The sequence below is a fragment of the Oryctolagus cuniculus genome, chromosome 1, assembly GCF_964237555.1.
Source record: "Oryctolagus cuniculus chromosome 1, mOryCun1.1, whole genome shotgun sequence".
Taxonomy (NCBI): domain Eukaryota; kingdom Metazoa; phylum Chordata; class Mammalia; order Lagomorpha; family Leporidae; genus Oryctolagus; species Oryctolagus cuniculus.
In genome coordinates this window covers 30,297,538-30,317,412 of record NC_091432.1, presented here as the reverse complement: position 1 = coordinate 30,317,412, position 19,875 = coordinate 30,297,538, and the positions used below count along the sequence as shown (strand labels likewise).

At 40.8% G+C, this 19,875-nt stretch overlaps 1 protein-coding gene across 3 annotated transcripts in view; it reads left to right on the top strand.

Annotated features, from left to right (window-relative positions):
* TRIM44 (tripartite motif containing 44) overlaps nt 1-19,875 on the top strand; it is a 113,092-nt gene that overhangs the window by 7,568 nt on the left and 85,649 nt on the right. For all 3 annotated transcript variants that reach the window (XM_051852319.2, XM_051852309.2, XM_017345979.3), the window contains exon 2: nt 14,522-14,599. In XM_051852319.2, coding sequence (XP_051708279.1) covers nt 14,522-14,599 — 78 coding nt within the window. The remainder of the gene's footprint in view (nt 1-14,521; nt 14,600-19,875) is intronic.

The window sequence follows — 19,875 nt, the reverse complement described above, 5'->3', positions numbered from 1 at the left end:
GATAAAAGGTACCTTCTGATAAAAGTACAAAGGACTGGCTGCAAAGTGGGATTAGAGAGGAACAGGAAGTACCTGAGATTTGCTGCTAACAGTATTTTTTAAAGTGTATTTATTTGTTTGAAAGAGTGACAGAAAGAGATCTTCCAGCAACTGGTTTCACCCCCAAGTTCCTCCAACAGGCTGTGAGTAGGCCATGCTGAAACCAGGAACTCTGTTCCAATCTCTTATGTGGATGGCAGGGACCCAAGAACTTGAACCATCATCTACTGCTTCCCAGGGTGTGCATAAGCAGAAGCTGAATCAGAAGCTTAGGGCACTCTGATAGGGGATGCAGGCATCCCAAGCAGTGGCTTAACCTGCAGTTCTACTATGCCTGCCCATGTGTGTACATTTAAATGAACTTTTAGCTTTAGGATAGTTTTAAATTTACTGAAAAATTATGAAGATAGAACAGAGTTCCCATATGCATTTTTCTGTGTCCTGTTTTTCCTATTATTAAAATCTTTGTTTAAGTGAACCAGTATTGATACATTATTAACAACTACAGTTCATATTTTATTCAGATTTCCTTAGTTTTCCCCTAGTGTCCTTTTTCTGTTCCAGTAGTTCACCTCTTTTGGGATTTGTCTTACATTCATTTTTTTAAAAGATTTATTTATATATTGAAAGGCAGGGTGACAGAGACAGAGATCTTCCATCACTTGTTCATTCCCCAAATGCCCACAACAGCCAGAGCTGAAGCCAGGAGCCAAGAACTCCATCCAGGTTCTGATGTGGGTGGTGGAATGCAAGTACTTGAGCCATCATTTGCTGCCTCCAAGGTGTGTTAGCAGTGTTAACAGAAAGCTTTATCAGAAGCAGAGTAGCTAGGAAACTAATTGACATTTCAAAATGAGCATCCCAAGTGGCAGCTTAACCCACTTCACCACAATGCCTGCTCCTCATGTTTATCTTATGGTTAGATTGGGGTCATGGGTTTTTGGGTGATAAGGAGTCTTCTCCAATACCTTTAATTTCTGACCTTCTTTTCTATGGTATCCAGTGATCAAGGATCTTGTAATGTCTCCATACTAGACTAAAAATGTCTTCTCATCTTTTTTTTCTTAAAGATTTATGTATTATTTGAAAGGCAGTTACAGAGAGGCAGGGGCAGAGGAAGAGAGAGAGAGACAGAGAGAGAGAAAGAAAGAGAGGTCTTCCATCTGCTGGTTCACTCCCCAGTTGGCCACAATGGCCGGAGCTGGGCTGATCTGAAGCCAGGAGCCAGGAGCTTCTTCCAGGTCTCCCACGTGGGTGCAGGGGCCCAAGGACTTGGGCCATCTTCTACTGCTTTCCAAGGCCATAGCAGAGAGCTGGATCAGAAGTGGAGCAGCCAGGACTCAAACTGGTGCCCAAATGGATGCCGGCACTGCAGGCGGCAGCTTTACCCACTACGCCACAGCGCCGACCCCTGTTCTGTCTTTGCCTTGTTTATTGGTCTGCTTTTGAGCACATCCTGATTCATGAAAAATGATTAATAGTATTAATAACTAGCACTGATAGTAATTCAGGTAGCTTTCTGAGTGCTTTACACATATTAACTCATTTGATCGTCATGACAACCCTAGAGGTGCATTAGGTTTCATGTGTTTTACAAAAGAAGCAAATGGAGGCATGAAGAAGTTAAAGAACTTGTGTGGGGTCATATATTTGGAAAGCATTGGAGCTTAGCCCGGGGTTTGAACAGCCTACTCTGGAGAAAAAGGATTCAGGCTTTCCCTCTTTTCCTGAGTTCAGTACCCTCTTTTTCTCTTCCTTACACTTTTAATCAAAATAGAATAAGCTAATACCATGATTAGACTGTCAGGCAATTGATTTTCATGGTATGGCTGCTGATGCGACTTAAAGTTCTTAAGCTCCTTTGGATATACAGCACTGTATGCCTTTGGCATCAGCTTTTGTTGACCACAGCCTGCCACCTTGAGCTGGACCTGGGAAGGCAATGGAAGGTGGCTCAAGTACTTGGACCTCTGCCACCCACGTGGGAGACTCAAATGGAGTTCCTAGCTCCTGGCATCAGCCTGACCCAGCCTTGACTGTTGAGACCATTTGAGGGAGTAAACCAGCAGGTAGGTCTGTCTCTCCCTCTGTCTCCGTAACTCTGCCTTTCAAATAAATAAATCTTTTTTTTTAAAAAACAGAAGTGAAGTAACCAGGACTCGAACCAGCACTCACATGGTATGCTGGCATCACAGGCAGTGGTTTAACCTGCTGTGCCACAACACCAGCCCCTTTATTTATTTTTTAAAAAAAGATTTACTGATTTGAAAGGCAAAGTGACAGATATCTTTCATCTGCTGGTTCACTCCCCAAATACTCAGCCACAGCTGTGCTAGACTGAGGCCAAGTCCTTCTAGTTCTCTCATCTGGGTGGCAGGGACCCAAGTACTTGGGCTATCATTCATTGCTTTCCCATGTGCCTTAGCAGGAAGTTGAATTCAAACAGAGGAGCCAGGACTTGAATCAGCATTCTGATAGGAGAAGTGGGAGATATTGGGGGCATGTTTTACTGTAGCACTAGATACTACAAACTGTATAGTCACCTTTTTCCATGTCTGTCCTACGTGTATTATAAACTCTTCCAAGGCTAGAACTATGTTGCCTCCTGAGCAATAGTTGTATGTGACATATTGGATAAGCATACAAAGAAGGATAATAATCTTATCTGCATCTGGTAAATTAGTGAAGAACTGAGAGACAGTTATGCATCATTAGGATTAAGTTTTACATCTAGGATTAAGTTTTGCATCTAAAATTATAAGATAATTTGGAAATTCCAAATAACAGCTCAAACAGATGTTTCATTTCTCTCATATAAAGGGAGTCTGGTGTTGGCAATGAGATTGGTGAAGTTATCAGGAATCTAGGCTCTCTTCAGCTCCACTCTGAAATCCTTAGAGTGTAGTCCTTGTCGTGGACCAGTCCTGGAGGTCTGGGCAGCACTTCCAAGTTAGAGAATAGCAGACATATGGAAGTGAAGAGGGGTACAACCCTCTTATTTTAAGGGTATTCTAAAGAAGTTGCACAAATTGCTGCTCATATTTCGTTGGCCAGAACTCATTCTTTCATTTTTCTAATTGCAAGAGAGGCTGGGAAATAAGTAATTTCTCCAGGCCAGTGTGTGTCCAGCCAACAGCTGAAGTTTTGTTATTAGGTAAAAATGGGAGAATGAATGTTGAATGATCAGTTTTTGCTGCACTTGGCTTTGCAGTCTAAGGGTCTGAGCCCTGGCTCTTCCACCTACTAGCTATGTCATGTTGAGTAATTCACTTAGCCTCTCTGATATGTGGCAACTTGGTTTATAATATGGGCGTAATTGTTTCTCATTGGGTTATGGTGAGGAACAAACAAGATCATGGATATAAAGGGATTGGTGTCTAGAATATATTAAGTCTTCAGCAGTTGGTGATTCTTATTGCTGTTAGAGATTCTATTCTGAGTTCAGTTCCAGACAAGTCAGTCTGGTAGCAGTAGACATTCTGGACACCAAGTTTCTTTAGATGAAAACTGTTCAGCCCCCTCTCCTTCTGCTTGCTTTAATCTGGTGGGTAGATAGACTGGTGAAAAACCTGCCTTCTGAGAAGAGCTGCTGTATATTTCAGTGCCCTGCTGGTGCCTTATTCACTAGCTAACCAAAACACAGCTGGTAGGTCTAATTTTAGGCTCACAAGTTTTACTGGTTGTCCTATTTAAATTCTGTTTTACATTCTGAACTGTGAGAAATTTTTATAGAAGCAGAAGGGAAGCAGGGGCAGTATACCCTTTCTGGTTGTAAAATAGCCTCTGTTGTCTTTTCAGTTGATAGTCATGAGAAGAGATGTCAGGTTAAGTTTGTTTAGGTACCGAGACTGTTCTGTCTGTATTTGGGCTTTGTGTGAACCTGGCGGGGTATAATCTGTGTTGAATGGTAGACTTTGATTTCATGTATGTCAAGAATAAGAATGGCTAACCCTCAGCTGAAATTAAAAAACTAAGTCTAGAGTTTGTTGAATTTTGAGGCTCTTTTCAGAGGGAAGAAAAATAATAGTAATTACCATTTATTGAATGGTTTAAGGCCAGATACTTTTCATTCATTATTTTATTTACTCCTCAGAACAACGCCACAATAAATATTGTTATGATTCCCATTTTATAGATGAGTAAGCTGAAACACAAAGAGGTCGTGTTTTGCTGAAAGTTAGCCAGCTAATGACTGATATTTGAATACAAGTCTGACACACCAAAGTATGTGTTTTTTCCACCATCCCATTTTGCTTGTACTCTAATTATTCCCATTTATATTTGAGCTTTCTAAATTATACTGAAACATTCTCCTGATGTTTACTATCCTAATAGTCTAAAACCATTGTTTTCCTTCTGCCTGAAGTTTTCTTCCTAGATGCTGTATGGAGTACTTTGATTAGTAACATTGTTTTTCTCAATTTCTCTATTCAGCACTTCTCTAACTTAGTACCAAGTACTAAGTATTACGTTGTCATTCAATATAGTATTACTCAATTAATAATAGCAATAACAATGGTAACTTAAATTTACCAAGAATTTAGCATGTGCTAGGTTCTGTACTGTAAATTTCCTACACATTTCATTTAATTTTTAGTGCAATTCCTTGAGGCATAGTAACTAAGATACACATATATATATATATTGTTTGAAGTCGGTGGTATAGTTGTTTTATTTTTTCTTTGGTTAATTGATTCATGCAACATATGTTTATTGAAGGCATAAAATTTGCCAAGTGAGGTCGTTTGCAGTAGGGAACCCAGCAGTGATCAGTTCAATATCATCGGGCCCATGTTGTGGCATAGCAGGTTAAGTTGCTGCCTGCAATGCTGGCATCCCATATGAACATTGCTTTGAGTCCAGGCTGCTCCCCTTCTGATCCAGCTCCCTGCTGATGTGCATGAGAAAGCATCAGAAGATGGCCACTGTCACTCATGTGGGAGACCCAGATGGAATTTCAGGCTCCTGGCTGCGGCCTAACCCATCCCCAGCCATTGTGGCCATTTGGGGAATGAACCAGTGGATGGAAGAACTTTTTCCATCTCTCTCTATGTCTTTGTAACTCTGCCTTTCAAATAAATAAGTCTTTAGAAAAAAAATAAAGAATAATCTGGTATCATGGAATTTATATTTTGTGAACAAAAACAATGAGCAAATTAAATAATAGTATTTCAAATAGTAAGTGCTATGAATAATGATCTGAGGAAGGGAATAGGTAGTAATTGGGATGAGGGAATGAAAGGGAAGCTTTTTAAGGATCTGAGAAGGACTTTCTTGAGGTTGTGACCAGGGTATCATTAAAATCAGTGATGAAAGATTCTGGGGGTATAATGGCTCAACTGAGCAAACACCAAGTATGAACACCTCAAGGTGGAACAAGCTTGTTGAGAGGATAAAAAGAATGGCTGGAGTAGGGGCTGGTACCATGGCCAGTAGGTTAATCCTCTGCCTGCGGCACAGGCATCCCATATGGGCACCGGTTCTAGTCCTGGATGCTCCTCTTCCAGTCCAGCTCTCTGCTGTGGCCTGGAAAAGCAGTAGAAGATGGCCCAAGTCTTTGGGCCCCTGCACCCATAAGGGAGACCAGGAAGAAGCACCTGGCCCCTGGCTTTGGATCGGCACAGCTCCAGCTGTTGTGGCCATTTAGGGAATGAACCAATGGACGGAAGACCTTTCTCTGTGTCTTTCCCTCTCACTGTCTATAACTCTACCTCTCAAATAAATAAATAAAATCTTTTTTTTAAAAAAAAAGAATGGTTGGAGTATAATGAATCAGAACAGGGTAGGGAAAAATTGTAGTAGACATGGTCATATTACTAAGTAGGTCATGATCAGGATTTTAGATTTTATTCTGAGTGGCCATAGACTTTAAGCATTGAAATGATTGTGATTCTTGAAACTTCACTCTAGTTCCCTTGTGGAGAACAGACTGTGGGGTAGCAAGAATGGGAGCAGTATTGCTGCTTATACTATGCTAGGAGAGTGGAGATGGTGAAGAATAGTTAAATATGGCATGTTGCTTAGTGTGAGCTCTGAAAAAAACATGTTGATGGATTCTTTCAGGCCCAAGAATGATTTTTGGTCTGAGCAATTAAAGGTGGTTGGTTGCCCAGTGTAGGATTGGGCTCATTGTTTGGAGAATGAAGTAATATAAAGAAGATGGTGGCCGGCGCCGCAGCTCAATAGGCTAATCCTCCACCTAGCGGTTCCGGCACACCGGGTTCTAGTCCCAGTCGGGGCGCCGGATTCAGTCCCGGTTGCCCCTCTTCCAGGCCAGCTCTCTGCTGTGGCCAGGGAGTGCAGTGGAGGATGGCCCAAGTGCTTGGGCCCTGCACCCCATGGGAGACCAGGATAAGTACGTGGCTCCTGCCATCGGATCAGCGCAGTGCGCTGGCCACAGCGCGCTGGCCATAGTGGCCATTGGAGGGTGAACCAACAGCAAAGGAAGACCTTTTTCTCTGTCTCTCTCTCTCACTGTCCACTCTGCTTGTCAAAAAAATAAATAAATAAATAAAAGAAGATGGTAAAGAATTTTCATTCATGGAATGGTGATATTAAAATTTATTTTTGTTTCCTTTTGACAAAACTTTGCTTCTGATTTAATTCCTTAGGAGGACTTCTACATTTCTTCTTTGGATTCTCTTCTACTCTTACTTCCAAACAAAATATTTTTGTAAAAATGACAAAAAGTTGGATTGACATGTATTTTTTAAATATGATATCAACACAAGGCCAGTGGGATGGGAGGAAAAACTCACCCTACCTCAAATGGACATGCATTTTTCTTCTCCAACTCAGTGTCTTCTGATTTTTGTAATACAAATTTCAGAACTTAGGAACCAGTGTAGGATATTTGCATTGCTGCTGACAAATTACTTCTGGTGCCCAGCTGATTTTTACCATTAAGCTAGACTGACTCTCATAAAGGTGCAGAGACTGATTCTCAAGAAACACTTCCTCCTGTTCTGATGTCACTTTTAACTACTGCATTTCATGTTTCACCTCCTAGACCATTTTTAAAGGGTGTTTACATTACAATGAACTCTATTATTTCTGTGTTTTAGGGTAGATGAAAGGATTTATGTATATCAGGTATTCTATACTGCTTTAAAGAAAGGAATACAAGTGTTCTTGTTGTTCAAAAACAAGGAATCTTAGAAATAGAAAACCCTTTTCTTTATTTATCTGGAAGGCAGGTAGACAGAAACAGAGATGGAGACAGAGATCTTCCATCCCCCAGTTCACTGAACACCTGCCAACAATAGCCAGGACTGGGCCATGTCAAAGCCAGGAACCTAGAACTTAATCCAGGCTCTGGCATGGGTAGCAGGATCCCAAGTATTTGTGCCTTCACCTGCTGCCTCCAAAGGTACACATTAGCAGGAAGCTAGAACACGGGAAATGGAGCCTGGATTTGAACCCAGGTATCCCGAATGGCATCTTAATCACTGTACCAAACACCTGCTGTGAACACTTTTAAGAAAGAGCTGCTTCCAGTAGTAGCAACTTCAGATGACTACAGAGTCCAGAAAGGTAACATAAATGAGAGAAACGAACCAAGTTAGCTATGGCAAACCAGGGAGAGCTTGCTTTGCCAAAAGCAGATAGCTGTCACTTCACTTCAGCCAACTTCTGCCATGTGGAAATGTGATCAGTAGGTATGCCTGTTGGATTTCCAAAGATGCTAGAAATCTTTATTGTATGTCTTATTTCTTAATATTTAAATGTTGGCAGCAAATTAAAATTCCCAGTATGAACGTGGGATAACATTCCAAAGCCAAAGAAAATAGTTCTGTGGGCTGTAGACTCCAAATTTGTACCTTCTGATCTGGTCTACTTTCCTCATTTACAGATGGAGAAACAGAAACCCAAAGATATAAAATGACTTTCCCAAGCTCACGTAGCAGAACTAGCAGTAGAGCCTGGGTCTCTTTTCTCTTTGCATAATGCTCTATGTATTTGAAAAGTTAAATTTTTCTGAAATCTGAGGAAAGCTGATGTTCATTTGCCTAGAAAAGTGCATGGATAGCCCAGATTTTGTATGATTTTGGGGCTTTTACATCCTCTGAAATCCAGGCCTGAACACCAAGTGAAGAAACCTTGCCTCTATACCTGCTGGCTCATTTCTTTGAAGTGTGACAGGAATACTCCCCTGTATTTTCATTTTGGCAAAAAAAAAAGGGGGGGGGCAGGCATTTGAAGGATGAATCCTGGGTCCTCCTTCTTCACTTTCTCCCTTCCTCTCCTCTCTCTTTCCCCCTTTTAATTTTTTTTTGTATATGAAATCTTTATTATGAAGATCACAGGAATACATTTAAGTAAGTCCAAACCCCTCCTACTACTGTTATTTTAAGTCCCACAACAATTTATTTTCTAGTCTTTTACATACATACATATCAGCTGTAGAAAATGTCTTAGGTTATTTTTCAAACTTCTGTGTGCCATTTGCAAGTTGTTTTTTAGAATTCAACAGTATATCTTGCTTATCCAAGTACATACAGACCTGCTTCATTCTTTATTTACAATTTTCACTTATTTTCATATTACTTTAAAGACAGAGTGACACAGAGAAAATTCTCCTATCCATTGGTTCACTCCCCAAATGCCTGCAACAGAAGTGGGTGTGCTAGACTGAAGCCAGAATCACAGAACTCAGTCTGGGTCTCTCACGTTGGTGGCATGGATCCAAGTACTTCAGCCATCATCTGCTGCCTCCCAGGATGTGTACCTGCAGAAGGCTGAACTGGAAGGGAAGGAGGTAGAATTCAAACCAGGTAGTCCAATGGGATGCAGTTGTTCCAAGCAGCAGCCTAGCCACTGCATTAGAAGTCTGTCCCTACTTCACATCTTTTCATTTGCTATGTCCTATTTGAAGCTTAATTCTGGAGTTTATTTAGCCACCCACTGTTGATGAATACTTAGGGTGTTTACAGTTTTTCAGTGTTAAAAACAATGCTGTAATAAATATTTTTGTGCATGCCTCCTTGACACATGTGCTAGCATTTCAAGGGGAAATGAGAAGTGGACTTGCTAGGCATCTGATTTCAGAGCAGCATTTTCATTTTATACTTCATCAGCAACATATGGAAGTCCCTAGTTTCACAAAGCCCCTTAACATTTGCTATTATCAAATTAATTTTTTTCAGTCTGATGGCTCAGAAATAATACTTAATTACAAATAAGTTTGAACATCATTTGTATCTTTTGTGATATATTTATTAGCCATTTCTCATGTCTGTTGTGTTCATGTATTTCATTGGGATTTCTTTTGGGCTTATATATAATTGGCTTTCTCTTACTGACTTGTAGGAATTTGTTGTGTGTTTTTTCATATATTCTTCACACCAGTCTCTTCCCTTGTATATGCTATAAATCTTTTTCATTTGGATCTTTCTGATCCTGGTTTTGCCACCTACTAGGTCTGTGATTTTTGGTGACATCTTTTAACTTCCATGAAGCTATTTTTCTCTGTTGAATTGTAAGAATGCACTACATCTTACCCCTTAGTTACTGTGAAGCCAGTGCAAGTATCAGCTTTGTGATATTTGAACTCTCATTTGATTTTCATTAGCCATTTTTTTCTCAGATATAAAGTGAAAATACACTACTTTTTTGGTTTTACCATGAAGTGCCAAAGGAGAGCATATGGAAGAGTCTTGGAGAGTAAAGAAATCTTCAGTGTGTGGCATTTTGTCCTTTCTTTCATTTTAATATGGCTCATCTCTAGGAGCTGGCTTTTGTGAAGCATCTCACACCTCCAAATTGATAGAATTTTGAGGGGTAGGTGTCACAATATTGCATTTGTTTTATTAATTTATTTGAAAAACAAAGAGGGAGAGAAATCTTCCATCCTCTGATTCACCCCACCACTCCCAATACCTGCAATAGCCAGAGCTGGGCCAGGCCCAAACCAGGATCCAGGAACTCTGTCCAAGTCTGCCATATTGGTGACAGGGACCAAAGTACATGAGTGTTCATCTGCTGCCTCCCAGGGTGTACATTAGCAGAAAACTGGATGGGAATCTGAATTGCCAGGACTTGATCCAAGGCACTGTGATACAGGATGTCGGCTTACCAAGCAGCAGCTTAACCTCCTGTGCCACAACACCCACCTTGTCTTTTTCTTCTGTGATCTCTTGGGGGAGGGAAGAAGCACATAAGTAAGCCATGCTCACAATAAACTGCTGTGTTCTTGGAATGCGTTAGGTGGGGTGGCAATGGAAAATCTTGCTTTTTCGCTAGTCACAGTGCAAGGATTAACATAGAATCTGGTCATTTATGGAACCAAAGTCCACAGGGTTAGAATTAGTCTTCTTTTTGTTGCAATCCTGGTCCACTTCTTAGTTAGAACACAGATTTCAGTAGTAGTTGTTCTGTTCTGTCAGTTAGGGAGGCCTACAAGGGTATGATCTCCTGTGCTGGTTGCCATTTTTGTTTTTATTTTTGTTTACTTATATGAGAAACAGAGACAGTGAGCTCCCTTCTACTGGTTCACTCCCTAGATACTGTCAATGGCCAGGGCTAAAGCCAGGACCTGGGAACTCAATTCTGGTCTCCGATGTGTGTGACAGAAACTAAATTACTTGAAGCATCACTGCTGCCTCCTAGGGTCTGTCTGAGCAGGAAGGTGGACTCAGGAACGGGAGGTAGGAATTGAACCCAGGCACTTTAATGTGGGTTGCAAGCATCTGAACCAGTAGGCCTGCTGCTTACCTTTACTAGTGACTTCCTGCAGCAAACAGATAATTAAGAGAAACACGATACTTTCCTATAGTTTGAGGATACTCAGATACCATCCTTAGACCCTGATATACCTGTGTCCCTGCCCTTGCTCCATGTTTTTGAAGGTCCCACCTTTGATATTACCCATCTGCTTCTACACCACTCTAAGTACCTAGGACCAAAAAATTACCTGACAGAATACCTGACTCTTACCCTCAGGCATATAGAACTTCTTACTGAATCCGTGCACACAAAGGTAGATCAGACCATTGGACCCAACCCCTATTATATATATCCCTAGATCCTAGGTATGGTCAAGGGGCAACTCTTTCGGAAGGATATTCTGAGTTCAGCCACATAGTTGGAACACCTGTGCACAAGGCCACTTGGGATTCAGGGAGGGACCAGGGTTTAGGAAAAACTTGGGTGGAATGGGGTAGATTGGAGGCTACCATCCTCTATTTGGACTCTTGCCCCAGCTATGCAGCTGTCAGGGTCAGGTCTGCCCAGAGGAGTCTCTCCCTTCTGACCAAGTACTTATTTTATGAGTTGTAAAAAAGGCGGTTGGGGAGTGTTTTCTTCACCTCTCACTTAGAGGCTGAGTATAGCAAGCTCAACATGAGCGCAATTAATCTTTGACAATAATTCGCAGAGAGTGGCCTGGGGAGGTGGAATGGGTGAATTTCCTGACAGGAGGCCCTTTTCATGTGCCTCTTTCTCCCCTGGGTTAGGCAATGCTGCTGATGCGTTGTGAAAAGCAGGAAAAATTCTGCTGACACACTGCACTTTTATGAAAGAAGGCTAAGGGTTCCCTTATCTTTCCACACAAGACACATCTGCCTGCAAACAGGCTGTCTGCTTTTTAGGGATTCCTTCGTCTTTTTGTTCCTTTTCTGAAGGTTTGAAGGCACAATCTGGTGCATTCCTTTTTGTTCTCTAGAGTCAGAGGAAAAGTCATAATACATCAGAGCTCTTGCTGAAGAGCTTAACATGGACTCTGGCAGCTGAGATATGGGGAGAGAAAGCTTTCCAGGGACAAGTGACCTGCTTGTTTGACCAATGAGAAACAGGTTAAAGGAATGATATCACTAGACAGGCTTTATTGTCTGTCCATCCTATAAAAGCAGGATTGTGTTTGGCAGCTTAACCCTTTTTAGGCACTTCATGTCTCATCCACTTCCTGGTATGTGTTTCTTCTAGATTCCTTTTCCCAGTTGTGAGCTGTGGGGTCTTACTAAGAATTTTCTGTTTGGGGGAATTGAAATTAGTCCTACACATTTGGAAAATGTCACTGATAATGAGAGAAATTTTGAGTAAGAGTTATTTGTAAAATGTTTGTTTATTCTTGCGCTTTTTTTTAAAATTGTACTTTGTTATTGTTTCCTCCATGAAAGCAACAGTCTTTTAGTTCTTTATTCTTCTATTTCCTCAGTGGTAAAATGAGTGGTCTTATCCCATGAGTTGTTGAAATAAGAAAATAATTCTTTTCATTTTAGATTATAATACACACATGTATTATTTAGGACATTTATATATATTAAGAGGATATGTTCATTTATTCATAAGGCTTTTTTTAAAGGATTTATTTTATTTATTTGAAAGACAGAGTTACAGAGAGAGGTAGAACCAGAGAGAGACAGAGAGGTCTTCCATCCGCTGGTTGGAAGCTATCCCCAGATAGCCACAATAGCCGGAGCTTCGCTGATCTGAAGCCAGGAGCCAGGTGCTTCTTCCAGGTCTCTCACGCGGGTGCAGGGGCCCAAGGACTTGGGCCATCTTCTACTGTTTTCCCAGGCGATAGCAGAGAGCTGGATAGGAAGTGGAGCAGCCAGGACTCAAACCAGCACCCACATGGAATGCGGGCGCTGCAGGCTGCAGCTTTAACCCGCTGCACCAAAAGCGCCTGCCTCTCATATAGGGCTTTCATAGCTGAACGATTGTGTGCTCGTTAATTTGTTCAGTAGACTTTATGCAGCACCTTCTTGATTCTGGACATATGGGACACAAATATAAAAGATGCAATTCTTAATTTAACATAATGAGGAAGATAGAGAATAATGATACTAAAACTGTTTCATACTTGTGGTTACTATATACCAGGCCCAGTTCTAAGCACTTTGAGATATATATATATATATATATATATATATATATATATATATATATAATATAAATATAAACAAACTCACAACCCTCTGAAATGGGTACTACTGTTATTAGCTGCATTTTCCAAATAAAGAAATTGAGCCACAGAGGGGTCAGATAATCTTGCCTAAGGTCATAGAACTTATGGTAGAGTTGGGATTTTAATTTAGGCAGAGGGTTCCAGAGTCTGTGCCCTAAATCTGTGCTGACCAGCACAGTAGTAACTAAGCCATGTGGCTTTGGAAGGGCATGAAATGTGGCTAGTCCAAATTAAAATGGACTGTAAAAATGTAAACAAAACAAAACACATAATCCCCCATTAGATTTCAGAGATTTAGTATGAGAAAGCCTGTATTTAAAAAACTCATCTTGGGGGCAGGCAGTGTGGCGTAGTGGGTAAAGCCGCTGCCTGTGATGCTGGCATTCCATATGAGTGCCGGTTTGAGTCCTGGCTGCTCTACTTCTGATCCAGCTCTCTGCTATGGCCTGGGAAAGCAGTAGAAAATGGCCCAAGTCCTTGGGCCTCTACACCCCCGTGGGAGACCCGGAAGAAGCTCCAGGCTCCTGGCTTTGAGATCAGCGCAGTCCTAGCCGCTGCAGCCATCTGGGGAGTGAACCAGCAATGGGAGACCTCTCTTTCTTTCTCTCTTTCTCTTTCCCTCTCCCTCTGCTTCTGTATCTGCCTCTGCCTTTGCCTCTCTGTAACTCTGCCTTTCAAATAAATAAATCTTTAAAATATTCTCATGCTAACACTACATATCGCGGTGGTCATATTTTGGATATAATGATATAAGTAAAATTATTAAAATTAATTTCACTTCTTGTGGCTAGTAGAAAACTTAAAATTGCTTATAGGGCTTGCATTTGGAAGCTTATATTACATTTCTTTAATTTCTGGATTGTGCAGTGTTATATTGCAATAATGATGACGATAATAGCAGGTGACATTTTTGAACACTATGCACCAAAAATGCTTTTTCAATTAAGCCTATTTCAAAATATTTCTGTTCATTAATAATCTTTATTTTGTAGAAGAAAAAAGAAGGTTTTGAAAAGTTCAGTAATTTGCCTTAGATCAGTCAGCTACTTAATGGCAGACCTCAAATTTGATACTTTGTATAGCTGCTTCAAGAAGTCTGGGCTCTTTAAAAAAAAAAAAAAGTGCACTTATTGTGTAACTGTGTTTCCAATTACAACTTATGTTATTTTCTTTAAGTTATGTAAGAATATTTAATATTGTATACTTTTGTATCTGACACATAAGGGTTCAAAATAAAAAGAAATCACTCAGCCAAAAGATGAAAATCTCTTTTGCAAAGCCTCAGCTCTTAATAAACACCAGCACAGTTGAACTTGAAATGAAGCAGTGAATCAGCCTGTATTAATTGCATTTAGTTTTCATTCCAGTAGTTCTCTCAGATCACTAGGCAATGTATAGCCTCACCTTCTTTGTCCATAGAGAAAGGAGGAGAGGCAGTATAGCTCTACTTAGCCATCCAGTTCTCTTGACTGATACAAAGAAAAAATGTCTTTCTATATCACTGGCTTCAGAAATGCTGTATTTGAGAGAGCATCAAAATGTTGTCTGTTGACCCCTGATTTTCCTTTCTTCTAGAGCAAAGACTCAGGCGGATTGAAGGCGGCTATGATAGAGTTGGTGGAAAGGTTAAAGTTCAAGAGCTCAGACCCTAAAGTAAGTATTTTGGAATTGATGAATGTTGGTGTCATAAGAATTTTGTTCTGCTTCAGCTATGTGTAAAGGTTGTTAATGATCTTGTTTCTGAACACTGAAATAAGATCTAATTAAGCTTGCCCATCAAAATCTATGTTCTAATATGCCGGAGATAAGTCATCTATTTTTTTCCCTTTATTTTATGACTTACAATGCATGATCATTAACTGTTTTCCCTGAACTGCCGAGATGTGCATTTTTAATCTTCCTTTACTGGACCTTTGAGACTTCTGTCCTTTCTGTCCATTAAACCCAGCCAAAGGCATCTTAGATACTGATCAGCTTAATGCTGAGGACTGGAACAGGATCCAGCCCCATTCAGTCAGTATTCAGTACTAGCATCTTATTTCTCCCCCACTTACAGGACAACTGCCACTGAAAATGCTTTTGTCCTCGTGTCCTGGAGTCTAGTCTGGGAAATGATTTTTTTTTTTTTTTTTGACAGGCAGAGTTAGACAGTGAGAGAGATAGAAAGGTCTTCCTTCCGTTGGTTCACTCCCCAAAGTGAACTGGCTGCCATAGCTGGTGTGCTGCACCGATCCGAAGCCAGGAGCCAGGTGCTTCCTCCTGGTCTCCCATGCGGGTGCAGGGCCCAAGGACTTGGGCCATCCTCCACTGCCTTCCTGGACCACAGCAGAGAGCTGGACTGGAAGAAGAGCAACCAGAACAGAATCCGGTGCCCCAACCTGGACTAGAACCCAGGGTGCTGGCGCCGCAGGCGCTGGCCTGGGAAATGATTTAAACATTCAGGATTTTTTTTTTCTTTCTTTTTTCTTTTTTTCTTTTCTTTTTTTTTTTTTTTTTTTCTTTTTTTTTTGCAATTTGTTGAGGACTAGAGGGTTGATATTCTGGGAGACACCATACAGAGTGGGGGTGGACTGAGAACTTTCAACTTGCTCGAGAGATTATGACTAACACAGATTCTGTTCTTCCTACCCAGACGCTTATTGTGGCACTACCTGGTATCAGGGCCAGCTGGCTCTCCCTGAAACTCAAAGCTTCTCAGAATTAAATAGGGAAAGGAACATGATTGCATTTTACTTTATGTGCCTCCTTTTTTCCCTTTTTTCTTTTTTCAAGTTCTTTATAAGGGGAATTGGATTAGATTTCTTGAGTATATCCTAAGAGCTGGGAAATGTACTAGGATGCCTTACATAATTGTAATAAAATACATACATTAAAATCTTAACCATTGTCAGCATACAGTACAGTAGCATTAAGTACATCCAACTGTTGTGGAACCACTACCATCATACATCTCTAGGAACAAACTGAAGCTCTGTTCCCATTATTCCTGTTCCTTCCTTTTAACTTTTGATTGCTGCACCAACCCTGTAAAGCAGCTTATTATTCCTATTTTATTGATAATGATGCTGAGGCTTAGAAAGTTAGAATCATTTGTTCCAAATCTAATATAATGTAGAGGTAGTGGGATTCAAACTCTGACTCCAGTGCTTATACTCTTTTATGTAATGCTGTAAACCTAACACAGTTGCATTTCCTTTCTACCATATAATTCCATTGTTCCTCAGTTTTCTAAGTTGAAATACCATATGAAGCAGAGCCATGGTGACAGTCTCTTTAGCAGGCGGCTGCAGTCACCAGTCTATAACATAAATTACTTACAGCATTGCAAGTACTGGGGCATTGTTGGTGTCTTGTCTTCTAATGTAGTTTGGGAGGGATCCAGAGGTAGACAGTATTTTGATAGGGAAATTTTTTTAAAGAGGGATAGATGGAGGGAGAGAGATCTTCCATCTGCTAGTTCACTCCCCAGGTGGCTTCAGCAGCCAGGGCTGTGCCAAGCCAGAAGCCCAGAGTTTCTTTGGGTCTCCCACATGGGTGCAGGGGCAATCTTCTATTGCTTTCCCAGGTGCATTAGCAGGGAACTAGATGGGAAGTGGAGCAGTTGGGTTTCAAGCTAGCGCCTATGGGATGCCAGCATGGCAGGTGGCAGCTCAACCTATTACACCCTGATGCTATTCCCATAGATAGGAAAATTTAAAGCAGCCTATTTCAGTGGAGGCAGAGACCAGGTATAAGTAGTTGTTCCTTTAATGAAGATGAACTAGTTAATTATTAAAGGTTATTGAAAGCTGTCTTAACCCAATTACTCTATCTTTAGGGAAACTGCTTTGCTGAGGGGGACAATTATATTTTCTGTTTGTGCCACACTTATGTGACTGTAGTTAGTAGTGCAGTGAAGGGGAGAAGGGTGTGATAGGTCACACAGAGTGGCCCTTGAGTATGATGGTCACACAGATAAAGAGCTTTAGAATCCTTTATGAATGCATGTAGTACTTCTAATAGGAAACTTGCCAGAACTGAAAGAATTGGGTGGTCCCAAGAGAAGAATCCATTAACGTCTCAGGGTTTTCTGATGAAGCATGATAAGCCAAAGCTTATTTTTGGGAACCTGACTTGACTCTTGGGTAGGACTCTATATATACACCTCTGTTTTACCCTTTTTCTTGCCCTGGACCATTTGCCACTAACCTGTTTTATTTTCAAGTCCCAACTTAGTTTACCTCATGAGTATTCTGTATATTGTTGAAGTCAGCTTGAAGAAGGATGAATGAACATAACTGCAGGATGACTGCCAGTTCGGGAAAGCAGGTGAAAAATGGGCCACTGAATTACATAAATTCTGTAACAAAATTTTCCCAGAAATAACTTGGTGTCTTCCAAGAAAATCCTTAAGTTTATGGTCTCCTGTTTTCCTGCAGAACCCTCTCCTCCTTGTGAGCTGGCCTACTTAAGAAGGGCTGGGTCTCTCAGGCTTCATGACCTGTCATTTCCTGGCACAGTGGCTTTACAGAGAAGCACTGATTGATTGAGTCTTGGAGGACCAAACACTGTCTCTGCATCACTTCCTCTAGAATTCCCTAAAGCATCACAAAGCTTGATTAGTCCAGACACTAAAGTCTCCTGAGGACTGAGTTAATTCTTAACTCTGAGTTTTGCCAGAGAACAGTGGAAGGTGCATGGATTAACCATTTTTTTTAAATTATAAAATAATATGTGCTTATCAATTTAAAAATACTAGTTTTTACTAAGGAAAAGTTAAATGAATTCCCCCAAAATTAACCACTAGCAACAATTTGGCATACAACTTCCTAGACTTTTTATATGCAAATATATTTTGAATTTTTAAAGTAAAAATTATACCTATGGTTTTGCAATTGCTATTTTCATTATGCAGGATATCCTATCCATTCTGTGTCTGTGATGTTGACTGAATTCTTCTTCAGGAGATGTTCTCATTTTATGTAAATGTTTGTTAGGCACCTTGTCTTCCAGACCGGTGTTCCTAAGCTTTAGTCATATGAAAGTCACCTGGAAGACTTATGAAAATACAGAGTGCTGGGCCTACTCTCAGGAGTTTTTGATTCAGTTGGTCCTGGGTGGCTAAGAAATTTTCATTTCTGTCATGTTCCCAGGTGATGCTGGTGGTGGTGTTCCTGGAAGCACACATCTGGGAACTGCTGTGCTGAATGTTGGCGATTTGCCATCACTCTGGTTTTGATTTTTGTTTTTTACCAATTCTGCAGATAGTCTGAAGAACCTCTGGAAATAAGTTCAAGTAATTTTGACTTTGAAATAGAAAATGAAGTACATAGTAGTCCAGGCTTAGAAAAAAATAAATTGAGCAGAAGTGGCAGAGAATAGGAGAGTAGAAAGGGAGGTATATTGGGAATTCAGCTCAGTCTGTCTGAGAGGACAGGATTTATTTATTTATTTTGTTTGAAAGATTTATTTATTTGAAAGGCAGAATTGCCAGAGTTGGGGGTTTCAGGGGAGAGGGAGGGAGAGAGAGCACACACGTGTGATCTTCCATCTGTTGGTTCATTCCTCAAATGGACACAATAACAAGGACTGGGGTAGACTGAAGCCAGGAGCCTGGAACTCCATCTTGGTCTACACAGTGGCAGGAACAAGTGTGCTTGGGCCACCTTCTGCTGCTATCTCAGGGGCATTAGTAGGGATCTGGATCTAAGTGGAGCAACCAGGACTCAAACCACCACTTAAATGAGATGCAGGCTTTGCATCGCTGGCCCAGAGATTTATGTAGACCCATCATTACCAACAGATAAATGTCAAAAGCCAAAAAATGAGGAAAGAAGACCTGGTCAGCATTTAAGAGGATGACTGAAGCCCATGCCATAGTTTAGGAGTAGATTGCATTCCAAATCTGCAGAGTCAGTAAGAAACATAGATCCCAGCCACTAGGAGTGAACCCGAAGACAGGAAATCAGGGCCAGAGATGGTTGAGAGTAAGGCACGGTTCTAGACATGCTTGGTTCTGTGATGAGTCCTGTTTTAAGGATATATACCCTGCACATCTAGAACATCCATTGCAGAAGATCACTTTTTTTTTGAACTTTTATTTTGTAAATATAATTTTCCAAAGTACAGTTTATGGATTACAATGGCTTTCCCCCCCCCCATAACTTCCCTCCCACTCACACCCCTCCCATTTCCTGCTCCCTCTCCCATTCCATTCACATCAGGATTCATTTTCAATTTTCTTTATATACAGAAGATCAATTTAGTATATATTAAATAAAGATTTCATCAGTTTGCACCCACACAGAAACACAAAGTGTAAAAATACTGTTTCAATACTAGTTATAGCATTAATTCACATTGGACAACACATTAAGGACAGAGATCCCACTTGAGGAGTAAGTGCACAGTGACTCCTGGTGTTGACTTAACAATTTGACACTCTTGTTTATGGCGTCAGAAATCTCCCTAGGCTCTTGTCATGGGTTTCCAAGGCTATGGAAGCCTCTTGAGTTCACTGACTTCGATCTTATTGGACAAGGTCATAGTCAAAGTGGAAGTTCTCTCCTCCCTTCAGAGAAAGGTACCTCCTTCTTTGATGGCCTGTTCTTTCTACTGGGATCTCACTCGTGGAGATCTTTCATTTAGGTTTGTTTGTTTGTTTGTTTTTTGCCAGAGTGTCTTGGCTTTCCATGCCTAAAATACTCTCATGGGCTCTTCGGCCAGATCCGAATGCCTTAAGGATTGATTCTGAGGTCAGAGTGCTGTTTAGGACATCCGCCATTCTATCAGTCTGCTGTGTATCCCGCTTCCCATGTTGGATCATTCTCTCCCTTTTTAATTCTATCAGTTAGTATTGGCAGACACTAGTCTTGTTTGTGTGATCCCTTTGACTCTTAGACCTATCAGTGTGATCAATTGTGAACTGAAATTGAAGAAGATCACTTTTA